At 45.8% G+C, this 18763-nt stretch overlaps 1 protein-coding gene across 2 annotated transcripts in view; it reads left to right on the top strand.

Annotated features, from left to right (window-relative positions):
- Nucleotides 1-18763, top strand: part of SLC34A2 (solute carrier family 34 member 2) — a 156668-nt gene that overhangs the window by 35617 nt on the left and 102288 nt on the right. For both annotated transcript variants that reach the window (XM_085642312.1, XM_085642311.1), the window contains one exon: nucleotides 16193-16304. In XM_085642312.1, the coding sequence (XP_085498438.1) occupies nucleotides 16193-16304 (112 nt within the window). The remainder of the gene's footprint in view (nucleotides 1-16192; nucleotides 16305-18763) is intronic.

Genomic DNA, 18763 nt, shown 5'->3' with positions numbered 1-18763 from the left:
AATAAAGGGCTTTTGCTTGGAGCTCTCTGGTGGTGTGCGAGTGCTTTTCAAGTAGTAACGATAGCAAGCTGGAGCAGGATATGGGCGGCGGTCGTGCCGTCGAAGGGCACCACCCCGATAACCTGGGAGCCCCAGAGGTTGACATTTGCCGGCCTCTACATGAGGGACGTCACCAAGGTATTGAGGACTACGCTCGTCTGCCGAGGCCCATCTGGGGGCCTCATACTCAGCAGGACATTGCACTTTTATTTAAACCGGCACTGCAATTCCCAGAATGCTAGCTTATCTCACATGGAGTAGCCCAGCAGTGGGCGTGCCTCGTTGCGTTTTAAGAAGAGGAAGTGATCGGAATGTGTTCTCTTTCACCACAGCCCAGGAAGAAAAGGATTTACCTCGAAACGCGTCGGCAGAAGTGGTGTGAGCTATGAAAGGAGCAGGCTGACGTTGTCCTTGCCGTGTAATAACGGGCTTTTGCTTGGAACTCTCTGGTGGTGTGCGAGTGCTTTTCAAGTAGTAACGATAGCAAGCTGGAGCAAGATATATATATATATATATATATATATATATATATATATATATATATATATATATATATGTATGTATATATATATATATATATATCTATATTATACACAAAATCCTCCCTCCTGTAACTCCTGGAGGAAACAGCCACACTAGCGCTGTAGATTTTTCGGGTATTTCTTTATTTAAAGCAAATGAAACTGACGCGTTTCGATCTTCAGATCTTTGTCACATAACCTGAATTCTGCCATATTGTTTCTTTCTATACAACGTGCAGTCAACGTGAAAACAAAATTAAGTAATGAACATAAACAAAATACTTCACATCTTGTCATTTCTCTTTTTTTTTGTCAATAAAACTTTATCAACATGTTTATCATTGCGCTATATTTCATTTGTAAAATATTAGGTAGAGGTTGCAGTTATTTCAATTTATATTGTAAGATGTACCGCTGTTGGTAACAAATAAAAGGTCTAGTGCTCTGGGATTCGCTGAGTAAATGAGTATTGCTGGTATTCTTAAATCTAGAATAATTATTCATTATAGTAAGTCAATATAAAAGGTGTTTCCACATGGGGATCGCCTTCTACTCTTTCTTCAACTTGACCCATCGATGTATCACGAAAGTTCCAGATCATCTGAGAAAGGAAAAAGAATATAATTTTAATAAGAAGTGCTAACGTAGGCTGCAACCTGCTGATAAAATGAATATATTATTAGCGTCATGAGTTTTTGTCAGAAATGGAAAGAAACTGGTGTTATTGGTCAAATCAATATCCCAACTTATAAAAGACAGGAAGAAAAAAACATAATATTTACACATTCACAACATTACTCAATATTCAGTAATAATAAATCATAAATTAAGAATTCCAAGTTAACTATAGGAGCCTGCAAATTACAGATGTGTGTAAAACTCTTCATCCTGATTCATGCCATGTGGTGGGAGACTGCCAGCTTTCAAGATATACCTAGAATCCATCCTGTGTAGGGCAGTTATTCTATTCCCACCTTTTGGGTGTTTCACTATTGTATCGATTCCAAAGAATCAACCTTTTGTCCAGTCCCCCTCATGGTGTTCTTTAAAATGCTTTGCTGTGCTGTAGCTCAAGTCTGTATTTGTGATAGCCCGCCAGTGTTCGAGTATTCGTTTTTGCACTGGGAAAGTAGAGGACCCTATGTACCACTTACCACAGGGACATACAATTGCATAGACTGCATAGTCTGTCTTACATGTGATTGCTTTGGTGATGCGGTGTTTTTTCCTGACTCTGTTCAAGGTGATATCTTGAACATTAGTGCTATATATTAAAATTTAACATAAGCATATTTTTCTAATTTTTTCAAAGTTTAATAAACGTTTTTGCTTTTTCCTGTACTTTACCATAGAGAGATGTCTGCCCCAGTGGCTTAGTCGAGATGACATATTTCTGGACCGCAGGAGGGATTCTTCTGGGATTCCAAAATAAGACCCACAAGACCTAATTTTTGTCTTGCGCAATAGGTGGCTTCCTCAAACAAGCAGCATCTGTTCAGTCAATGTCCCAATTCATCTCCTGATACTGTATCGAGCAACATTAAATTCTGCAAGCACTGCACTTTCGTCTCAGTAGTTGTGCCTAATGAGCATCTAAATACTGCTGAGGTTCTGACTAACAGAGACACGTTTCTCTTGTTCGTCCCTTTTTGTCCTCCACCCAAATTGTGAGCAACTCTTGCCTCCAGTGGTGGAAGTTGGGCAGGCTTGTGCTTCCTGTGATTGCTGGTTCCCAGGAATCTTGTTAAGAGATAAAGGGAGGTTGCAGGCATTGCAGGGCAGCCCTGCCTCCCATCGCAGATGAGTGGGACACCCTCCCTTGAGTACCAAACCCAAACCTATGAATACCGCGAATGAGTCAATGTGTGGGATCCCTGGCATGGAATGGGCTGGGCAGCTGACAACAAACAGCCTTTGTGGTGTGTGGGAGGCCAGAATTATCTGAAAGAAAACGCCCCATGAAAAGCCCTAACGTTGTTTTATAATGTATATCCGTTCCAAAGTGGCAATGGTAATGGAACCAGGGCTGGACTGACCGCAGCTGGCACCGGGCAATCCCCAGGTGCGCCGCATGGGTGGGGGCCGGTTTTGGGCCCCTGGGGGCCGTTTTTCTTACAGGGCCGGTTTTGCAGCGTAGCTGCAAAATCGGCCCTGCAACAAAATCGGCCGAAAATAGGCCCTGGCAAAGAGCTCGGCCGCACCTCCAACCCCCTGGGGGGCCGGCCGAGCATTTTGTCAGGGCCGGTTCTGGTTCCCAGTCCGGCCCTGAATGGAACCTCACCAAAGTGGTGGGGTCTGGGAAAGATGTGCCACATAGAGAAAAATACTTTGTCCCGGAAAAATAGTTACAGTGTACAAGCCCTGCCTTGAAGACATTATTGTTTACTTAATTCTACACTGGACAATTTCCTAAGCGAAAATGCCTTTGCACTGGCATACACTGGGATTCTCAAAGGATTTCCAGGAGTATCCCGGGGGCTTTCAAGGAGTACACCTGGCAAGCTTTGAGAAGTCCAGGTATTTTACATCTACGTCCAAATGTAGGTGTAAATCTACGAATGTAGATTTCAAATTGCTTTAAGAATCCTTCCTCACGTGTTGAGTGAACACTGGTTGCACCCTGCAGGAGCTTTACAGTGGCTCTTTATAGATTGCTTCCTAATCTGGGTTTTCTATCTAGAAACTAGTGGGCGGTAAAGAATTACTGAATGGGTGCGTCGCACTCCTACAGCTGATGACAGTGGTTGCTCAATTTAAAGGCAGAGCCGCTGATGGCGCCTGCCCAAACGTGCAACTGGTGAAACTGGAACACAAGCTGATACTTATCGGTTTTTTACAGAACAGCTGTTACCGACAGAAGGGAGGAGCGAAATTATACTTCTCACATCGTAATTGGGAAAGACATAATTATTTTGTGTTTGGAAAGTTTTTCATAGAACTTTCAGAAATATTACTCACCTTTAACTTGTTTTGTCGACGAAGTGGTAGTGAACAAGCTGACCAGTGCAGTGGACTAGTGACATGACGTCACAGGAAGTTGAGGACTGGGGGAAGAACGAGGTCAGCTGAGGAAGGCTCGAAGACTTGGCAACTACAGCAGTGCATGCTGTAATGCATTATGGTGGAGTCCAGGGCTGGACTGGCCGTACTGGGCATCGGGCATTTCCCTGAGAGGCTGGAAGGGTGGGGGCTGGTTTTGTATGTGATGCTGCAATACCGGTCACCAGTAGCTAAAGCAACAGTTCTTCACACTTGAACCTCCCCAACGCCTTCCTCACCCTGGGGAAGGTCAGACAAAATTACCAGTGCTGCTGTGTGTACCCAGTCCGGCCCTAGTGGAGTCCTCATCAAAATTATATGTCACCATATTATGATGACTGCCTCACAGATATTAAAAAGCATCCGACCTCTATAGACCCCCATTATACTCTTAAATAGAGAACAAGCATTGCCAACATCAATAGGCTTGGTTGAAGTGCAAGATGTGCCCACAGAGACACATTACATATGTGGATACATTCACAGATCAATTACCCATATATGTACTCATGCAAACATCCATGCACATACATCAAAAAAGGTACTGACACCTTTAACACAGATCAACAGGCATCCATACAGACCAACATCCAGGAATCCAGGCAGCTGTGCACACACTGACCAGCAAACGCACAGACACATATATAGACCAACAAACAAATAGAAGACACAAAGGCACACATACACCCAACCCACGAAAAATAGCTGGACTGAGGCACACAGACCAATGCACATGCATGCACTGTGTACCCTGACAGCACACAGCATACAAAGGCACACATACATACACATAAACACAGATACAACACACTTTCATAAACAGAAAACTAACACAAACAATCATCACTGGATGGCCAGGGAGATGAAAGTACTGAGTGACTGATACTCAGGCTACCACACCATCAAATATCTAGGTACATATCTAACTAGACCAGACATACAGGTACTCAGGCACACACAGTAACAGACATACAAACACATATGCAAATAGACATACCATAGGATAATCTAAATGCAGTCAACGGAGCACACAGGCCTATATACAGGGATGCAATTCAAACAAATAAACATACAGGCACTGTATAGACCCTGATTCACACAAGGCAAAATCAATGCATGAACACATGCTACAAATGCTTAAATCCATAAAATAGCAGACATTCATCCACAGAGGCAAATCGAATAAAGTAGCCATTTTATAGACAGCCAGTCAGGAACACAAAGACACAATCATACGCCTATATATACAGAGGTACATACATTTACACATACAGCAGATAGACGGTCATAAAGTCATGCAATCATAAAGTACAGACATATGTACACATACTTTTACAAACAATACACATAAAAGCGCCAGGCCACCAGTGGCGGCTCCTCTGCTTGTGGTAGAGGAGAGTTGCTCCCCAAAAACTGCAGGAAAGGAAAAATAAAATGATAATAAACATGCATTTTATTTTTCCTTTCCTGCTTAGTCTTGGGGGCGGAGCCTGGGGGTGACAGGCACTGTGGGGAGTGGTAGTGCACTCTCTTCACTGCGCATTTCACCGTTTGGCTGACCTGAGATGGCTGGCAAAACCGTCATGCGCAGTGAAAGCTCTCTCCAACTCAGCAATGCAGCTGGGTTAGAGAGCAGGCGCAGACCCCCAGTCTGTACTGGAGCACAAATCGAGGGCACTCAAGCCAATCCTGAAGCTGCTCTCATGCATCAAAGCAGCTTCAGGATTGGCCGCAGGGCATTCTGGGAGCCTGTGTCGCCTGGAGAAGAGGAGTAGAAGAGCGCGACGCGGCCGACTGCAGGTACGTTTTTTAAATATATATATATTTTTTTATCACCGTGACCATTATGCTCCCCTTACCACCTCCCACTGCTCACCATGCAACTCGTCTAGCACACTGGCCGCTACTGCAGTCCACATCCTTGATGCTATTTTTTAAATATAAAAGGTATTGTCGCCAATAAAGCAATACCTAAAATATGGTCTGATCATATGCCCACTACATTCACGTTCAATTTGCCCGGAGTAAATAAACTCACTTCCTCAAAAGTTATCACATAGGAATGATCTTGGAATTTGACGAGTTAATAAAAATTGTCACGCAAAATGTAGCTCCTAATTACTCTATTTGCCTGCTCTCCAAATTTAGTATTGAGTATTTAGTATTTCTGCCAGTCAGGTTTTATATCAGCTTTTACTGGGCAAATCAAGGTAAAATTATCTAAGAAAATTAAAAAAGAATCCCTAGTTTTCTAAAGAACTTTTCTCTTTCAAATTAGAGCTATGCCAGTTTGAACACAAATGGTGTAGATCATATGGTCCTAATTTACATCTGATTTTTGTAAATAATCCACTCAAGTAAACAAGATTATTTCTCACAGCATTAAGCAGCATCGCTACCCTCTCGAAGGCGCTGTTTGAACTTGAGGGAACTTAAATGTCTTGAACGGTGCTGATCTCAAAAGTCTCATACAACTAGTTTCTATGAATTTCTTCCATCCTCTTTCCCTCGGAAGATTTAAAAATGCATAAGGAAAGATTGGCACAGATCCAGTAGTCAGGCCTTGATGCATTTTACTACTGATACCTGGCAAAACACCAAATGTCCAGTAGCGACAGGGGAGGGGCAGGTTGGGGGGTAGTAAACTCCGGCTCACGGCCGACCAGAGTAATGTAAGTAAATAAATAAATAAAACGAATTTCATTGCGCGCATTGAGACGCATTTGGCCCTACTGCCCCGCGGCACTCCCTCTACGAGCTGCTACTAAAAATGTCTTTGAAAACTTCGACCAAGTGTCAGAATCTCCCTTAAAAGATAGAGTGGGGCATTTTAAACACCGCAGTGGGATTCACAGGGGTCCTGTGGTTTGGAAAGTAAATGTCACATCCCATTCAAGGTAATAACTCAGAGTATCAAGAATTTTAGGGAACCTCTTTCCGCTTCAAATGAAGGGGCACATTTCCATTTTGTCACCTGCTGAGATATTTTGTAATGCAAGAAAATTTGCTCTTTGAGAGTACTAACATATTAGCATATTTGACCAGAACATATATGTGTCTTCTCCAGCACTGTATCTTTCATAGGTTTACATGCTTGAAGTATTCCTCATTGGTGTGGTGGGAGTTCCTACAGTAACTTTACAATAGCAATTTGAAAATACAGTCACCCTGAAAAGTGTCTAAACAGTGCCATTTTGATAGCACACTCTCCTCATTGGAAGAAATCATTTCTTCAGCCAACAAGGTGAGAGTGCCATGAACCTCACCCTTCCCATGGCCCACCTTACTTCAGATTTCTACCGCACATCATGTGGAAAGGGAGTGCCAGAGCTTTTCTCTTCTTAAGATAGCTCAGCCATATTTTTAGTTCAGAAAGTGCTTAGCCTTTACTTAGGTCATGTGTTTATGATACATCACCAGTACCTCTGGAGCAGGTGAATAAATGTATTTGTGGACATGAAAAGTTCTTCAAAAAAAGCCTCTTCAAGGCTGTTGGACATGGCCCTTTCTGCAAGGCCACCCCCAAACGATTTGCCCCCCCCTTTTTGCTGAATTCGTTTTTGTTGGCTTTAGGATTCTAGTCACTTTACCACTGCTAAACAGTGCTAAAGTGTATATGCTATGTACTCACAACATGGTAACATTGTCTTATCCCCAATTGGCATAGTTATTTTACTTATAAGTCCCTAGTAGAGTGCACTCTAATGGGGCCAGAGCCTGTAAACATATTGCTACTAGTGGGCCTGCGCAGTACAAAAGGGGGTGGTGATGGACGGAGCATCAGAACCAAACAAACACTCACACCCAGTCAACAGATCTGGGTTTGATCCATCACCGTTCTTTAGCCCACTCTGCCACCCCAGTTCAGACATGGCCATATGCAAATCAGTCTGACCCTGTGCCTCATGGGAACAGTCCAGCCCGAACTGCCAAGCCATGCCTTCCCTGGACCGGAAACAAGCTTCCTAGGACCAGTTTCTGGCATTTCAGCCATCTTCAGCCAGGCTTGCTTGAATCCAGTGGCAAAGTGAGCAAGGGACTCACGTCTGAGCATACCCTGCCAACTTATGGCGAACAAAGCGCTACAAAAGGGGGTAGTGATGGACGGAGCATCATAACCAATCAAACACTCACACCCAGTCAACAGATCTGGGTTTGATCCATCACCGTTCTTTAGCCCACTCTGCCACCCCAGTTCAGACATGGCCATGTGCAAATCAGTCTGACCCTGTGCCTCATGGGAACAGTCCAGCCCGAACTGCCAAGCCATGCCTTCCCTGGACCGGAAAAAAGCTTCCTAGGACCGGTTTCTGGCATTTGAGCCGTCTTCAGCCAGACTTGCTTGAATCCAGTGGCAAAGTGAGCAAGGGACTCACGTCTGAGCATACCCTGCCAACTTATGGCGAACAAAGCGGTACAAAAGGGGGTGGTGATGGACGGAGCATCAGAACCAATCAAACACTCACACCCACACCCAGTCAACAGATCTGGGTTTGATCCATCACCGTTCTTTAGCCCACTCTGCCACCTCAGTTCAGACATGGCCATATGCAAATCAGTCTGACCCTGTGCCTCATGGGAACAGTCCAGCCCGAACTGCCAAGCCATGCCTTCCCTGGACCGGAAACAAGCTTCCTAGGACCGGTTTCTGGCATTTCAGCCGCCTTCAGCCAGGCTTGCTTGAATCCAGTGGCAAAGTGAGCAAGGGACTCACGTCTGAGCATACCCTGCCAACTTATGGCAAACAAAGCGGTACAAAAGGGGGTGGTGATGGACGGAGCATCAGAACCAATCAAACACTCACACCCAGTCAACAGATCTGGGTTCGATCTATCACCGTTCTTTAGCCCACTCTGCTACCCTAGTTCAGACATGGCCATATGCAAATCAGTCTGACCCTGTGCCTCATGGGAACAGTCTAGCCCGAATTGCCAAGCCATGCCTTCCCTGGACCGGAAACAAGCTTCCTAGGACCGGTTTCTGGCATTTCAGCCGTCTTCAGCCAGACTTGCTTGAATCCAGTGGCAAAGTGAGCAAGGAAATCACGTCTGAGCATACCCTGCCAACTTATGGCGAACAAAGCGGTACAAAAGGGGGTGGTGATGGACGGAGCATCAGAACCAATCAAACACTCACACCCAGTCAACAGATCTGGGTTTGATCCATCACCGTTCTTTAGCCCACTCTGCCACCCCAGTTCAGACATGGCCATATGCAAATCAGTCTGACCCTGTGCCTCATGGGAACAGTCCAGCCCGAACTGCCAAGCCATACCTTCCCTGGACCGGAAACAAGCTTCCTAGTACCGGTTTCTGGCATTTCAGCCGTCTTCAGCCAGGCTTGCTTGAATCCAGTGGCAAAGTGAGCAAGGGACTCATGTCTGAGCATACCCTGCCAACTTATGGCGAACAAAGCGGTACAAAAGGGGGTGGTGATAGACGGAGCATCAGAACCAATCAAACACTCACACCCAGCCTGCAGCACTGATTGTGCCACCCACTCAGTAGCGTGTGCAGTTTAAACGGTGTGCACTTTAAACTGTCATCTTGACCTGACAAGTAAACCTAATTGCCAGACCCAAACCGTCCCTTTTATTACTTAGAAGTCACCCATAAGGTAGGACTTAGGCAGCCCTATGGGCAGGGTGCCGTGTATTTAAAAGGTATCAGATGTACTTTTGAGTTTTACATGTCCTGGTAGTGAAAAACTATTACATTCCTTTTTTACTCCGGCAGGGCCTATTTCTCTTAACATAGGAATTGCTTTAAAACATCTTTTAAGTTACATTTCCAATTGGTAAAAGATAGAGATTTGATGTCTCTGAACTCACAATTTAAAATCACAACTTATGGTGAAGTTGTATCTTAAATTGTAAGACTGAAAATCCCACTTTTAGAAAGTTGGCATTTTCTTACTTTAACCATTTTGTGCCTCTGCCTGTCTCTGAATACAAATCTGGATTGGGTGACAGCTGGGCTTTTTGCATTCTTGCAGGGACAGTTGCAGCTGACTCCACAAGCTTAAGTCGCTGTCTACATGGGATGCCCCTTTCAAATATATCTGCTCTGCAGCCTTACGGAGAACTTGACTCACCTTTATGCAACACTATTGCTTTGTGCCAGTGACAGAAAGACATACGGGGGTAAAGAGTTATATTTTTTTTAAACATTTTTTATTAAGGTTGTTCATCATCACTTCAAGCAGAGCATATAACAGCCAGACATAAGAATACCCCTATCTGGCTGCTGCTGGGACAAGTGGGGGCCTGGTGGTGAAGAGAGAGGCCAACAGGGCCGAGTGAGCCCTGCAAAGCAGTGCAGGGGAGCTGGAAACGGAGGGTGAAGGACGGCTGAGCGTTGCAGGGATCGGAAACAGGATGTCACCACCAATTTGTAGCTGGGCCTCCGTCTGACTGCCACCATTGCCGGGATGTTTGGGGGCCCAGCGGTAGAGAGAGAGGACGGCAGGGTGGAACGAGCCCTGAATAGTAGCACGGAAGCCGTGATCAGAGGAAGCGGGTTGGCTGGGCACCACCGTGATCAGGCACAGGAGGAAATCGCCATTTTGTGAGGTTGTTGGCAGTGACCTTGAACTATCGCTGTCCGGTACTGTTGTGGCCTACCTCCTGTGGTTGCCATAGTGTTTTCCCCACCCCACTGGAGGCCCTGAAAGCACATTAGTGACCTGGAGGATGCTGGAGGGCCCTTTGGCCTTGGACTTTGTTTTGCGGGGCATTATGAAGCAGGCCCGCTCAGTGAGGTCCTAGAACTGTGAGCAGAGACCCGTGTGCTGGGGCAGGGACCAACATGCCGGGCCTGAAGGATGTTAAGGGGGCCCCTCAAAGATGGCTCCCCAAGCTGGTGAGCTCCTCTTGGCCAAGGGGCATCCTTAAGACAGTGGGTGCCCCCTGGGCACAGATTGGGCCCTACAGAACTTTTGTGGTGGACTTTGTGGCAGTGAGTACAGGGTGGAGCCAACGAGAACCTGTTGGAGGCAGTGAAGCTGAAAGAGGGCTGTGGCGAGGAGCTGGTGGGGTTCTCCCTGGACCAGCCTGGTTGCCCCCCGAGGCGGTGAAGTGTGCGTCCAAGAAGGTGCTAGGCCCCTTACCCCCCGTTTGCTTGGAGTATGCGGCCCACTGGGGAGCCGGTTGGAAACTGCGAGGACTGTTGGTGTGAATGAACGTGGGGCATTGTGTGGACATTTGGCTGGTGACTTTTTTGGCTGGAAGTGCGGCTGGAGCCGGAGCAATGATGTTCACTAAGCAAGTGGGGCCGGTGCTAGCAAAGAGGGCGACAGTGGAGGAAGTCAGTGAGCCGACTGGCCTAGTGATGGACCTGGAAACCCACACAGCCATGTTACTGGCAGCTATTCACTACATGAAAGATGCATTCAAGCACAAGATCAAGGTGGTGGTAATTGATGCGGGCCTTCTATGGGCAGACTACTCCAAGTTGGTAGAGAGGGTCACGAACGTAGAATCAACTGCTGCTTTGCTGCACACCACACTGGCGGTTCATAAGCAACATACGGCTCGGCTGCAGAAGATAGTGGAGGTTTTCTTCTGCAGGACCTTCAACCAGTGGGGCTGGTCACATCAGCCATTATGACCTTGAAAGACATGGTGGTACATACAGTTGGGGGGCGACAGGCGCCTCTGGTGTTGGGGGTAGGTCATTCTAAACCTTCAGTATGAGGTGCCAGGGTGGGGGGAGGCTGTGCTGTGTACAGTTTAAGGGGGCTGCAGCGGCGATAATTACACTGCAGACATATTGGCAAATGGAAGTATAAGAGTGGCCTCATAGCTGGGGTGATTCCCTTAGAGTCCTCTCGTGGAATGTGAATGGGCTTGTAAACAAACTGAAGCAGGGCTGGTGCAGCCTTATTTGGCCTGTCAGGCTCTGGACCTTATCCTACTGCAAGAAGCACACCTAGAAAGTTCCCACTGTAATTTCTTGGGGATCGGCAGGTTTCGATCTCTACTCCACACGGGCTTCTCGGTTGGGGCCTGGGAGGGACAGATTTATGGTATATAGGTTCACACTCTTTCAGATAACACACAAAGGGGCTGATTTGTCAGGCTGCCAGAGGTAAGTGGCTTGTGGAACAGGAAGCATCTGATAGTGGCTTCCTGGTATTGTGATCCCAGGCTTTGAGGGCCTGGCCTGGAGAATATGGGGGAATGGGTTGCTGATTGGCCGGAGGCTGTGTTTCTGGTTGGGGGGGACCTTTGCCTGACCCTGCATGGGGCTGAGGATCGTATGGTGCAGAAGGGGGGGTTCCTAGGGATTAACCAAGCTTTCTCTCTTTCCTAGGGTCAATGGGGTTAGAGGATCTGTGGTGGGTGACGCACCAGGAGCACTGCAGTTGTCATATGGGGCCAAGACCTCTCGCTCTCTGGCTTGCCTGGATTGCTTTCTAGTATCGGGATCACATCGTTTGAGATATAGGAACACCGCCTATTTGACTAGTGGTATCTCTACTAGGGGTGGGCGGAATTTGCGAAATTAACTTTCGGAAATTATCGCGAAAATGTTTAAAATTATCGCAAACAAGCGGAAATATCGCGAAGATGCGGAAGTTTTTTTCCGGCATGTTCGCGAGATTTTCTGCATGGTTGCGGGTCGCCAACTTACCCAAGTGGTTGCTTGCGGGCGTGGCCATCTTGTTTTGAGTTGTCTCGCGGTGCATGATCGCGAGAAGAAAGAAGTGATCGCGCGACGCATGACGTCACTGCGGGCGCGAACTGTCGCGAGACAGCGCAAATGGCTAAAAACAATACAACATTTCATGGAGAACGCGACCGAATCAAGAAAACTTGTCGGCGAACGCAGGGATTCAGGTAAGGCGATCGCGCGCGCGCGAGAATGTATTATTTTACAGCGCGAGCAAGAAACAAATTATCGCCAAGCTGCGGAAACCGGAATTTTGACATTTTCGCGCTCTCCGCGGAACGCGAAAATGTCAAATTATCGCAATTTCCGCGAACGGAACGAAATTTTCGCCCAGGCCTAATCTCGACTCACTCTGTGATCATTATGGAATTGTGGATTCAGGGGCCTCGTCCTCGCTCAGGCTGTTGGTTAGACTCGTGGGAACTGACGATACCCGTCATCATGCTTTGGATGTGTCAGGCTATTACTTCTGGGAGAATGAGGACTCGGTCTCCTCAAGGGCAGTACTTTGGGAAATGTATAAGAAGGTGGTCCTGGGTCAGTTGATTACACGTGTGACAGGTAAGAGACATCATAAGGTAGTGGAGTTGGAGAGGGAGCTCTCGGATGGGGGGGGGGTGCTGATTAAGTGGAGCAGGCGTACCCAAAGTAGGCTCTGTGTTTGGCTCAGTTGCCAGAGGATTACAGGTGGCTGGTTCACCAGGAGGCAACCAGCCAAGCCCTGTACTGGGCATGGCAGATTCAGCTCCATGAGGCAGAGGCTGAGGCAGGGAAGCTGCTGGAATGGTTGGCCAGGAAGAAGGGCCAATGGCGGATTCCAGCAGTTTGTATGTCGAAGGGGGAGAGGGTGAAAACACCCAGGGCGATAGCCCAGGCCTTTGCTGGTTATCTTTACAGTCTCTATACCTCCTGTCTCTCGCAGGAGGCAATGAGGTGCATGTGGAGGTTCATACGTGATCTCCCAGTGCCCCGTTTGGGTAGGGAGGCTTGGGAGTCACTTGAGGCAGAGAAGAGAATTGCAGAAGCTCTAGCCCAGCTCAAAAGTGGAAAGGCCCTGGCCCAATGTTTGCCCTGCGGAGTTTTTTTAGTCAGTGAAGATCAAGGTGCTTAAGCCCTTTCATGCTCTGTTTTATGAGGTGTGGTCGGGTGCAGACTGTATTGATCCATAAACCTGGGAAGCCCCAGGCGAAATGCCCTCGTATCGGCCGATTTCCCTTCTGAATGTGGAAGCTAAGTTTCTTGCCAAGGTTCGGTCAAATTGCCTTTCTCGATAGAGGAGGTAGTGGCTCTGGATCAGTTGTGTTTCATGCCGCATAGATATATAGGTCACAGTCTCTGGTGGCTTTTTGGTTGCCTGGCTCGGTGGCTGTGGCTGGAGCCCTTCTCTTGGAGCTGGTCATGGAGAAGGCTTTTGGTTCTGTGGAGTGGCCATACCTTTGGGCTCTTCTTGAGCATATTGGCTTTGGACTGGGGTTCCGGGCTTGGGTGCGGCTGCTGTATCATGTAACAACAGCAAGGGTGAGGCTGAACGAGGTACTGTCGGAGGAGCTGGTGCTTAGTAGAGGCACCCCGCAGGGGTTCCCCTCTCCCCGCTACTCTTTGCGGTGGCAATGAACCGTTGGTAGCCTGGGTGCGACAGGATGCCCAGTTATAAGGCCTCCACTGGGACAAGAACTTAGAGGATGTGATCTCCTTGTATGCTGACGAAGTTCTGCTTTATTTGGTGGACTCTGACCGATCGTTACCAACGGTTATGGAAATCCTGCACATCTTTGGCCTTTTCTACGGGGGATTTATGTGACTGCTGACCGCAATCTGTTCTATGAGAAGAATGCCAGGCGGATACTGGGGAATTTCTGTAGGGACATGGGGAACTGGTGGCGACTGCCCCTGTACTCACTGGGCATGGCGACCCTATACAGAATGATTAATCTCCCTAAGTTCCTCTCCATGATGCAAAATTCTCTGTTTGAGGTTATGGACCATTTTCTTTGAGCGGTGGAGGCAGAGGAGTAGGGTTATTTTCTGGGATGGGCATGCCCTGTGGATCAGGCTTAGGACCTTGGTGCACTGCCCAGAGTATGGGGGCATTGACCTCCCAGATTTGCAATTGTATTATTGGGTGGCCCGCTTGTTGCTGGCCAATGATTGGTTGTTTGTGGATTGGGAAGATGGCCCTAAAGGCCGACTGGCGGGCGCTGGAGTCTATGGGGCAGGAAGGATGCTGACCCTCCCCTAGCTGATTGCCACTGTGATGCGCATCTGGCAGCGTGCAATGCACCGGTTAGGCTGGCGTAGTCAGTTGACTTTTGAGACACTGTTATGGGACTTGGGAGTGGTGGTGCAGCTCCGCAATATGTCAAGGCACAGGTGCTGATTGCATCTCCAATGTGGGTGACCTTTGGGATGGTAAGGATTGACTGACAATTGCCGACCTGCAGAACCAATTCGAGATGCCGAGGGGAGGCAATTTCTGTGTTACCTGAAAATTAAGGCTTTCTTGAGGCAGACGATCCCCTGCTTGTAGAACCTAGAAGATGAGAGCCCATTAGAGTGCCGAGCATTGGCTGCTTTGCTTCACCGGCATGCTATCTCGCAGCTCTATTCTACAATGCTTACCAGTACACGGACCGGCTGCAGTGGGCATGTGAGCATTGAAAAGGGGATGTGGGGCACTTTGAGGCTGATGAGTGGGGGCGGTATGTAGGTGTCCCGGGGAGGTGGTTATCAGTGTGGGGTTCAACTTAATCAGTTAAAGCTGCTGCACAGGGACACAGGTGATGAGGAGATGTGATTCGGATTGCTACTTGTGGGTCAGTAGGCAGCAGGGTATACTGATGCACGTGCTTTGGGGGTGCCCGCAGGTGAGTCTCTTCTGGGATCGGGTGTAGAGTAAGCTCTCAGGGGCTTTATGGGCTGCTCCTGTGTTAGCTAACACCAACGGCAATTAAATCCTTCTCTTTAGATTACTTTATTAAGAGTACTTGATGGGTCAAAACTACGATCCTTACGTTGTGAACATCTCTCTAGGCACTGTCAGTTTTTAAGAAATATTAATTATTACTACTATAAATAAAATATGTACGGTAACCAGATTCCATGGAAGATCGGTTGTGCACAGTGGAATATAGTTTTAAAGAACTGAAAACAGGCCCAGAAAGTTAATTCAAGACTAAATGGCTTGTGTTTTTAAGGAAACAAAGCTATCTTACTCACAGGAAAGGAATTTGAAGGGACGTGCTTATCCTTCTTAACTACGCAATACAAAGATTTGGCAAGGATCCTGGAGACTTAAGGAGGCACAAGGGCACTTATGTAGGCTTTAATAAAGGAGCTTTAAGCACCTGTACAAAGTGAGAGTTGTTACAGTATCCAATAAGCTCTGTGTAGACTTCACCTTGGCAAACAATTTAACAGTTTGTTTCCTAAAATGGATTGTTTTTTAAAAGGTGCCAGATTTATTTACTGTTGAGCTTTTGAAAAAACTATTTAGGAAGGGTTAATCCAATAATTGTATGCGATGCATAATGGAATTTACTGGACATACTTTGTATTCTGTTCTCTCAAATGGAGTGTTATCTAGTTCCACGTATAAAATAGTGGCTGTCCATGGTCCTGAGGACCAGAGGAATGCCAGAGTTTCAGAATTTCAACATCAGACACATTTATATACTATGAATCTAAATGAATCTTGAACATAATACATTTTGGAGCAAAGTTGGATTGTCTAACAAAGCGTTTGTATCTTCTCTATTTAAACTAATAGCTATTAGTTGAATGGACATACTACTTTGCTTGAACACAAATGTTACATTCCATTGCACATAAACAGATGCAAATGTGAGGATTTAGAATTTGTATTCTTTGTGTAGTCATTACTTTGATTGTTTATTGATGCTCAGTTCTGTTTCTTTTTTACAGTGTTGAATGTCAAGTCAGCTATTCCTATTATAATGGGGGCAAACATTGGCACCTCTGTCACCAACACAATAGTAGCCCTCATGCAGTCCGGAGACAGGAGTGAATTCAGAAGGTACGGAAAAGATTTCCATTTGCCCTGGAGGTTTACAGATGGCTAGTGTATGTTTGTCACAGCTGTCTACTTCAGTCAACAAAGTGAATTATAACAAGTTTTTACAAATTGGACTGTTGGGTTTTAGGTTAAGAATTCATTCATGTAGCTGCTATTTACCTCGCATAAAATGCTAACACTATTGTCCTTTATCACCTACGAAACAACAGCAGAAAAATATATTAAAGCACAATACAACATCATTGGGTATCAACTCCTCTGGTCAAGCTTTTCAGATTTTTTCATGACAAAAAAGGAAGTTTCAATGATTGCAGAGTCTAAAGGTCAGAAGTGAACCAGCAGTTAAGCAAAGGGGGACCGTTTGGTTTTCATCCTTCTTCCTTATCCTCCCTATAACAATTCCCACCAATATATACTTTAACATCCATGCCACACATGCATCCTTTCATCCATGACAGAGTGACCACCCCACCGTCCAAACCCCTTGCACCTCAGCTGTTTTCAGACACACACACACACACACATGCTACAGACATACATGTGCCACTCCCAAAACACAACCAATGGCTACCAATAAACAAACGTATAACTTTTAAATCATTATGCATAGCATGCAAGACCCTCTGCGGGATAGGCCTTAAAATTAATCATTCCCTCATGGAATTCTACCGTCCCTTAAGATGCCTTCAGTCAGCCAACTTGTTCCTGGCATCGGTCCCTAAAATTAAGAGAGCACGAGCCGGAGGCCGTGCTTTCTCTTACAACGCCGCAAGATTATGGAACACTCTCCCCATTCATCTTCGCTCAACGTCCCACCATCTCTCGTTCCAGAAGCAATTGAAAACATGGTTCTTTCAGAAGCTATCTTAAGACTTCCTCCATCTTTCTGCTTACTGTTACTAGCGCTGGGATGCATAATGGTAGCCATGCGCTCTATCAAATGTTAATAATAATAATAATAATAATAATACCTGTCTCAGTTTCAACTCAAAGTTCAACCTTCTCATCACTTTGACAGTGACACTGAAGCACATCAGAACCTATAGTGGTGAACAGCAAGGATTAAGTAGAGGGACTTAAGATGGGAGCACCCTGTCAGTCAGCAAGCATCTGGACTATACACACATACGCATAAAACACTAAATTCCTTCCACTCCCAAATAACACCTTTGTGCTGCTAATCCCGTTCCACCAAAACACTCGACCACACCAAAGGTGATTCGGGAATGAAATCTTCTCATGGACAACCTCAGATGGGAAGAACCAAGATTGCATTAACCCTAAAAGGCCTTATAATTGGCATGAAAAGGCTGTATTTACACAGTGACATAACATGGCAACTTTCTGCAGCACTGTTTAATAGATTTTAGTTGATAGCGGATAAATATGGGAGCCCATGATCTTACAAACTCAAATCCGTGATAAAAGCTTGTATTTCTGAGAGAATTGTAAATAGGATTAAAGCAGACCATGGTGATATAGAATATTCCACAGAGATATAAGGAAGATTTCAATTCTGGGTAGCATCACTATTGGCTCTCAAAAAGTTGTATGTGAGACGTTTAAGGATAAATATATTGATATACCAAAATATTTTAGCCAGACTATCGACTACCTAAATACTGTGAAGGTAAGTTTAGATTCACTATTCTTAACTCCAAATCTATGCACCTGTGTATCTTGGCAATTAAATTAATATATATATTATCAGGGTACATAAGGGGGAATTAAGAACAGCAATCCTAAAGTTACATATTGTAAGAATTTTGGGTATTAGTTGAGGGAGTGGGGATTACCAACCTCAAGTAATCAAAACTCTTGTCAGGGTAAACCACTAAAGCCAATAAATAAATCGGAGCTCAAATCCCTGGTAGGTAGGGGATAGAACAGACAGGCTTAGCTTAGAGACAATGTGTAAAGTATTTATGCAGGACCAAAACAGTAATAAAGTGAAAAAAAACTGTAGAAAAATCACAAACCAATTAAGAAAAATGCAGAACATTTTCATAAATAATATTACATCAAAACAACAAAAAAACAATAAGGGGAACCAGATATATGATATTGTAAAGCTTAAATGTGAACATAGTACCAAAAAAGCATTAAGTGCCAACCGCCTTTATCTGATTGTGCTTGGCTGGTACCTAGGCTCAAACTAAGGCCAACTGCGATGGAAAATTGGTCGTATACAGAAACCAGGCTCAACCTAGTCAGAAGTTTTACCTTCAGGCTTGGTCTATGAAACGGAAGTAAAAAATCCTCAATATGGCAAGGCAGCTCTACATCATCGGATAGCCTCTGAATGAGGTCTCAGTGAAGCCACTGACTTTTGGCTGAAAAGCTGTGACCGGAATAAATGTGAATTTTGCGTCCCTTGCCAGCTGGATACTTTTTGCACCTTTGCCAGGTGAAGATTTCTGCCTTCAGACTTGTTCATGTTTTTTAGAGCTTTGATTCTT

Source organism: Triturus cristatus, chromosome 2_2 (genome assembly GCF_964204655.1).
Source record: "Triturus cristatus chromosome 2_2, aTriCri1.1, whole genome shotgun sequence".
Taxonomy (NCBI): Eukaryota; Metazoa; Chordata; class Amphibia; order Caudata; family Salamandridae; genus Triturus; species Triturus cristatus.
This window is presented reverse-complemented; position numbering and strand designations above follow the sequence as displayed.